This window comes from Rhincodon typus, chromosome 45 (genome assembly GCF_021869965.1).
Source record: "Rhincodon typus isolate 14 chromosome 45, sRhiTyp1.1, whole genome shotgun sequence".
In the NCBI taxonomy this organism is placed as follows: Eukaryota; Metazoa; Chordata; class Chondrichthyes; order Orectolobiformes; family Rhincodontidae; genus Rhincodon; species Rhincodon typus.
Window position 1 is genome coordinate 9,640,071 of NC_063376.1, and position 7,640 is coordinate 9,647,710.

A 7,640-nucleotide genomic window follows, 5' to 3' on the forward strand; every position below is an offset into this window, starting at 1 on the left:
CCAATTCGATTGGCCAAGGTGACATTTTGTCAGGTGTGGGCCAATTGAGTTAGCGTCAGCAACTTTGAGTGGAGACAGGGTTGGGATGATCTATCCCAGTTGGTGTGGAGCCGCTATTCTATGGAGGGAAGTGGGATTGTGTGCGAAAGTGACACGAAAGTCGAGCAGCTGGTGGAACTGTTGGGGACAGTGGGAGCAGACGCAGGCTGCCTTCTGTGTGGAGGGAGGGGGAGAAATATGCTTCAAAAATGAAGATGGGGCACTGCCACCCAAAATGTTTGGTGACTGAACCGTACGTTTTTCTTCACCTCTCTCACAGAGAACATCACCAAGGAGACCAGAAGAGCACAGCAGATTAGTTAAAGGGAACATTACAGCTGAGATTCGATTGAGCCTCTGTGTAGCTGTGAAATTTGAAGAGGTAGGTCGCAACAGGAACACCGCCACCTCCCCCCCCCCCGCCATCTTTCACCCTGCACAACCAGAGCATCGTCCTTAAGCTGGGGACAGGGGTCAACTCAAAAGGACAGTGTCAGAGCAAGGGGGTAGCGTAGGCTCAAGTCTGACTGTGGGATACAACTGTGTAATTGCTGCTGAATCCGGCTCGAAAACGCTCCGACTGAACCATCGGTCACATGACTGACGGCTCTTCCGCGCGCCCCCTCCCGCCCCAACACTCCAGGCGAACAACGCTGCTGTTGCTTCCACTGCTAGAATGAGCCAAGGAATTAAATCAACCGCTGTTCTTCACTGTATTATCATCTCCAGCCAAGTCCTGTGAGTGTTTGATGGAGTCAGGGTAGAGCGAGCTTCACTTTCAGTTTCGAAGAGGAGAGGGAGCTTTACTGTGTGCCTAACCCTGTACAGCCCCTGTACTGGGAGTATTTGATGGGGACAGTGTAGTGGGAGCTTTACTTTGTTTGAAAGGGTAAAAGAACCTTCCCTTTTAGGTTAAAAGAGTAGAGGAAGCTTTACTCTGTATCTAACCACACGTGATCCCTGTTCTGGGAATATTTCACCTTCCAAACCCATGACCACTTCCATCTGGAAGGACAACGGCAGCAGATATATGGGAACATCACCACCTCCAAGTTCCCCTCCAGGCCACTCACCATCCTGACTTGGAAATATATTGCCGTTCCTTCACTGTCGCTGGGTCAAAATCCTGGAATTCCCTCCCTAAAAGCATTGTGGGTCAACCCACAGCAGGAGGACTGCAGCGGTTCAAGAAGGCAGCTCACCACCACCTTCTCAAGGGGCAACTAGGGACGGGTAAGAAATACTTGCTCAGCCAGCGACACCCACATTCAACAAAATGAATAGAAAAAAAAATTTGATGGTGTTAGTGTAGAGTGAGCTTCACTTTCAATTTAAAAGAGTAGAGGAAGCTTTACTCTGTATCTAACCAGAAGTGATCCCTGTTCTGGGAGTATTTGATGGGGACAGTGTAGAGTGAGCTTCACTTTCAGTTTAAAAGAGTAGAGGAAGCTTTACTGTGTCTCTAACCCGGTGCTGTCCTTGACCTGGGAGAATGAGGGTGGAAGTGTGTTTAGGACACGGTGGGACTAGCCTGTTTCCATGCTGAAGCCTGATCTTCTCGCTGTAGACTGGATGCATCACACAGCAGAACAGTTTGGAGTGCGCAGTGCGCGAGAAGCTTTCCCGATCGACAGCCTGAGCCGAGCTGGGGGAGGGTGGAACCCAGGCCCCCAGCGACCATGGCCCCCGAGCAGCAGGTAAGTGAGGGGTTGAAGGTCGTGGGGGAGGATTGGGGGGGAGCGTGAGGGTTTGGTGGGAATGTGATGCGATCAGATCAACCACAACATTAGCAGATGACGACTGGGCAGAATTTTCGGGTGTTGAGGTCTCAGGGCGCCCACTATCGGAGTGTACATCTACCGGTGTCTGAGAGTATCTCCCCATAACGCAGTGTTCCCCAGTCAGCACTTGTGTCATCGCAGTTTGAGCACTCCTCGTGTCGGTAGGTCCAGCGCAAACTCAATCGGCCAGTGGAGACTCTTCCATGTTGTGTGACTTCAACCACAACACCTTTGGAAAGTTGCTCATGTGACTCTGCCCCTTTAAGAAGGGTGATGGGGAATTATAGACTAGTGAGCCTGATGTCTGTGGTGGGGAGGTTGCTAGAGTCTATAATTAACGATAGGGTATCTAATCACCTCAGAAAATTTCAGTTAATCAGGGAGAGTCGGCATGGATTCATGAAGGGTAGGTCACACTTGACAACCTTCAGAGTTTTTGAAGAGGTGACAAAGGTGGTGGACAGAGGGAAGTTGATGGGTGTTGTTCACTTGGACTTCAACAGCTTTTGATAAAATCTCACTGAAGAGACTGCCAGCTAAGGTGGAAGTTCACGAAATGGAGGGCAAATTACTGAGATGGATAGGAAATTGGTTGAGCGGCAGGAAACAGTTGGAATAATGATTAAGTGCTCAAACTGGCAGGACGTGACCACTGGTGTCCCGCAGGGATCTGTGTCAGGGCCTCAAAATATTCACAGTATTCATTAACAACTTGAATAAAAAGTCAAACATCCAAATTTGCTGACAACTCAAAATTGGGCAGCGTTGTCGACAGCGGAAAAAATACAACAGGATACTGACGGATTAGGTGAAATGACAAAGCTGGGGCAGATGGATTTTAATATAAGCAAGTGTGAGGTTATCCACTTCAGATCAGGGCTGTCTTTTAAAGAATATCCAGAGCTAAATACAATGGATGTCAAATGAGATTTGGAGGTTCTGGTACAGAATAGCCAAGAAGTCTAATGGAATGCTGCAGTTACACAAAGCCTTACTTAGACCCTACTTATAGTGCTGAGAGCAGATCTGGGCACCACACCTTAGGAAGGATGTTTTTGGCCTCGGAGGGCATTCAGTGTAGGTTTACAGGAATGATCATGGACTCATAGAATCCCTACAGTGTGGAAACAGGCCATTCGGCCCAACAAGCCCACACCGACCCACCGAAGAGCATCCCACCCAGATCCAATCCCTACATTTCCCATGTCTAACCCACCTAACCTAAACATCCCTGGGCACTATGGGCAATTTAGCACAGCCGATCCACCCTAACCTGCACATCTTTGGACTGTGGGAGGAAACTGGAGCACCCAGAGGAAACCCACACAGACATGGGGAGAATGTGCAAACTCCACACAGACAGTTGCCCGAGGCTGGAATTGAACCCAGGTCCCTGGTGCCGTGAGGCAGCAATGCTAACCACTGAGCCACCATGCCGCCCCTGGACTTAAGCGGTTAAAGTTACGAGAGAGATTAGATATTAGGCCTTAATTCTCTCGAATTTATAAGGTTAAGAAGTGATCCAATCAAGATCTTCAGGATATTAACAGGACACGACACGGTAGATAAAATGAATTATTTCCACGGTTGAAGTAACTAGAGCCAAGTGCATAGTTTAAGAATTAGGGTCAGGCCATTCAGGAGAGATGTTTGAAAGCATTTCTACACACAAAGAGTAACAGAGGTTTGGAATTCTCTTCTTCAGATGGCAGTTGATGCTAATTCAGTCATTAAATTTAAATCTGAGACAGACACATTCCTGTTTCGAGTGATATGGGCCCAATGCAGCCATTTAGAGTTAGACCACAGATCAGCCAGGATCTTATTGAATGGCAGAGCAGGCTCGAGGGGCTGAATGGCCTTCTCCTGTTAACTGTGTTCCTTTGTCCCATTGCCTGCCCGGCATTTAATACCCAGCGCAAGTGTCCTTGAACCATATCCACAAACATCCATTCGCTCCATCACCCTTGCTCAGTCGCAGCAGTGTGTATCATCTACAAGATGCACTACAGAAATTCACCAAAGATTCTTAGACTGCACCTTCCAAATCCTCATCTACCTCTATCGAGAAGGACAATGGCAGCAGTTACTGCTTTGTCTACCATCGGCCTGCTTAGAGCACATGGACTGCTGCTGTTCAAGGAGACAGATCATCAACATCTTCTCAAGGTGTGTTTAGGGATTCAAGCAGATTCAGTAGTGACTTTCAAACAGAGCATTGGATGAATACTTAATGAGAGAACAGTTGGTTAGTTGGAGCTAGTACAGGCCATTCTCCTGAGCTGCCTTGATTTAGTAAGGGGAGGAGTAGACTGCTGTTCTGGTGTCAATGACCCCTGCCCTGTTTGTAGCTGACTGCAACCCTGCCCCTCTGTCCATTAATATTTACTGAAGGTAGGATTAATATAGGGAGGGGTGCGTGTGCAGATGGAGCCTGCTGTCCTTAGGTCAAAGGGCAAAGACTGATGCTGAGCATCCCTGAACTGTATGGGCCATGTATTCAGTTACTGGGCTGGGACCCAAGGTGGCAGAGTTTGGTTTTGTAAGATACTGGTTGACTTTGGACCCCTTTAATCTTCTGATTTATTCCCACCCCACCCCATTGTCTCTTTGCCAGATGCTCCGCCAATGTTGGTCAGAACCAGTATAACTCATATCCCAGCCACATGACCAGTGTCGGACACTCTGGAAAGCCGTACTGTCCCTCTGGGTAAGAGACTCCATCAAAGCTGGCTTCCTGTACCATCGATTGAGGAGCGGGTAATGAGGCGGTGGCAATGCTAGATGACGTGGGGACAGACCGGAAGGAAAGGCTCATTTGTTGAAATGATTGTTAACTGCACATTAATAGGGTTTTTAATTATATTCTGGTGGTGGGTGTCTCCTGGAAGTCGTGCTCCTGGATATTTCAGAGCCAATACAAATATGTCAAGGCTAGACTTGTTCACTCCTTCGCCACTTCACTATCTGTATTACAACACAGCAGTAGGCTATTTAGCCCATTGAGCGTATGCTGGCTCTTTGTAAAATGAACCAGTCAGTCCCATTCCCATTCTTCTCCGTTCCATCCCTCTAGCCCCTGCAAGTTCATTACCCTCAAGGAGTCCATCCAATTTGCTTTTGAAATTGTTCATTGTCTCCACTTGCACCCTCACTCGTGAGCAGTGAGCTCCACAACATTATCACTCACTGCGGGAGTGAAGTTCGTCCTCTCAGACCCCACACCCTGTATCTCAATCCCTAAAACTTTAAACCTGTGTCCCCCTCATCCTCGCACCATCAGCTGACAGGAGCTTTTCTTCGCCTGTCTCATACACCTTGATCGAATCTCCCCTTCACTCCACCTTCTCTGCTCCGACCTCATCCCTAAAACCCCCTCATCCCTGGGACCATTTGGTGGGGGACATTTCCTCCGCACCCCTTCACCCCTCCTGAAATGTGGAGACCAGACTAGGCACAGTGCTGTAGTTATGGCCTAACTGGAGTTTTATAAAGGTTCAGTATAATTTCCAGGTTGTTGAACACATGGCTTTGTTTATGAAGCCCAGATCCTGTGTACGTTGCTAACTGCGGTCTCAATGGTTAAAGATTGACATACATGAATCCACAGGCCCCTCTATTCCTGCCCACTGTTTAACCATTCTGTCTATATATCTGCCTTTCCTAATCCATTCTGCCAAAACGTATCACCTCACACTTCCCTGGATTAAAATCCATTCACCCCCAAGCCTCCTGTCCTGACACCCTCACCATATGCCTGTCCACCCAAGTTTGGAATCATCAGCAATTTGACTTAATGTCCCAACATCTGAGTCTTTTGTACAACATTTAACAGTCAAGGTCCCCCTTTTAAATCATGAAACCTATGCAGCTAGGCTGAGAGGGGAGAAAGGGGCCTCTGTTTCTCAAAGCACGTGCCTGTTTTCCTGTAAAAATATTGAAAGGCCCGGTCTCTTCAGACCTGAGCTTGGGTAATAAATGGCTTTGATGTGAACGGGGCAAGTGCTCATCAGCAGCTCTTGGCCACCCCCTAGTGGGCAGTTGCAGAGCTGCCCTGGAACCTGATTCAGAGCAGGATCTATTTTTATGTGTGGGCAGGGATTTGGTGGAGAAAAACAACAAAAGGAGGAGGGGGAGGTGGCGAATGAAATTTTTGTGTTTCTTGTCGGTTAATTCGCAGAATGATAACAGTCTGTGCAGGAGATCTGTTTGAACTGCAACCAAATCCATTCCCCACCCACCATTCTGTGGCTCAGTGAATGCATGCACAGGGTAGTAATGAGGTGCACAGGTGTAGTCTCAGTGTCACTGAGTTGCAGGGCGGGGCGGGTGTGGGATGGTGACATAATCCAAAGTGGGGAGGTGTGGGTCTCCTCTGGCACGGCTGCATGTTTGGTGACTCGTGCATGGGGTTGGGACGCTCAGGAAGAGTGGTATCCGGGTTGGCCCCAAGCAGTTGAATAGACCGCTCCTCCCTCCCCATCTGAAGGCCCCATCTCCTTCCTCAGGTCTCCCCGGCCGCTGCATGGTAAGCTGGATGGGATCCACAGCTGCGTGCAGGCCCTCCTGCACGATCAGCCGCAGCCCCGAGTCTGGGAGCAGCTGGGTCAGATCTACGAGTCTGAGCACGAGCTGGATGACGCCATCAAGTGCTACCAGAATGCGGCACGGTACACCAGCGGCTACGGCTACAGTGACCTCATGGCCAGAATTAACCACCTGCAGCAGGTAAGGACACACCTCTTGGGGTCGGGGTGTTGGGAGAGGGCGGACACCGGCCGCCATTTTGATCCTTGGTGGCCATTTGCTTTTTGGACCAAAATGTCCTCGGGGTTTGGGGGGTGTGCGTTTGTGGGCAAGGCGGGTATCGTGGGCCATTCTCCAAAAAGCCGATCGCTGCCCCGGGATCCACCTCAAGGTGAGACTGGATCAAGGCCCCATCTGCTCGCTTCGACCGGACCAGAGTGGGCCACGGTTCTGCGCTACTCCTCAACTGTATTCAGGCCGCACTGTTGACAGTGGGATCTCGCTGCATGCAGTGTGTGTGCTTTCCCTGGCTTGTCAAAGGCAGTTCTTTGTTCCAAGAGCAGTGATTTTTGAACGGATTTGTCTCCCGACTGCTCCCCAGGGCCTTGCTTTCCCCTCAACACCATGGAGTTTGTTTGGGTGAGGGGCTCACCAGCCCCATCAGCAGGACAGCAGCGTTACTGCAGCCGATGGGAGGGGAACGCCATAAATTGGAGGTTTCACCCACAGTCAGGTGCTGCATTCGGGGGGGATTGGCTTAATTCCCTTGGGTTGGATATCTCAAAAACTGCTCACATTGATGTAGAGATTGAGCAAGCGGATTAAACGAGACCTTTTGTAAAAGCAAAACAAACTGCGGGCTCCATTTTTAGAGGCAGAAATCGGAAAAAATTACAGGGAGGTACCTTGAGCCCTGTCTTGGTGATATGGGGTGGCCACTTGCAGTTTCCTTCTCACGAATGTTGTGCTGGGTCAACGTTTATAACACAGCCCTAACTGCCCTGGAGACATCTGTTTAAAGCAAAGGCGACACTTGGAGAAGGTATGAGAGAGGAGACCAGAGCAGAGAGGTGGTAGCCATCAGTGAGAGGGAGGTGCACAAGGCAGGACCTTGTGTGGGGCTGAAACACCAGCAGAGACCCAGATGGGCTGAGTAGCCTGATCCTGCGCCAGAAGCGTTTATGTTTCTTACCATGTTTGTTTTTACTCCCCTCTCTCCAAACCCCAAAACAAAAATCCTTAGGCCCATGTCTGGAAGTTCCACTCCAGTCCCCCCCAGAGGACCCTGCCGGC

The 7,640-nt window shown here is 49.6% G+C and overlaps 1 protein-coding gene across 1 annotated transcript in view; it reads left to right on the forward strand.

Moving 5' to 3' along the window:
* Window positions 1-7,640, forward strand: part of LOC109924747 (lysine-specific demethylase 6B) — a 94,264-nt gene that overhangs the window by 57,309 nt on the left and 29,315 nt on the right. Inside the window, exons 3-7 of the mRNA XM_048620066.1 lie at window positions 320-421; window positions 1,607-1,736; window positions 4,438-4,530; window positions 6,329-6,548; window positions 7,591-7,634. Coding sequence (XP_048476023.1) covers window positions 1,612-1,736; window positions 4,438-4,530; window positions 6,329-6,548; window positions 7,591-7,634 — 482 coding nt within the window. The 5' untranslated portion in view covers window positions 320-421; window positions 1,607-1,611. The remainder of the gene's footprint in view (window positions 1-319; window positions 422-1,606; window positions 1,737-4,437; window positions 4,531-6,328; window positions 6,549-7,590; window positions 7,635-7,640) is intronic.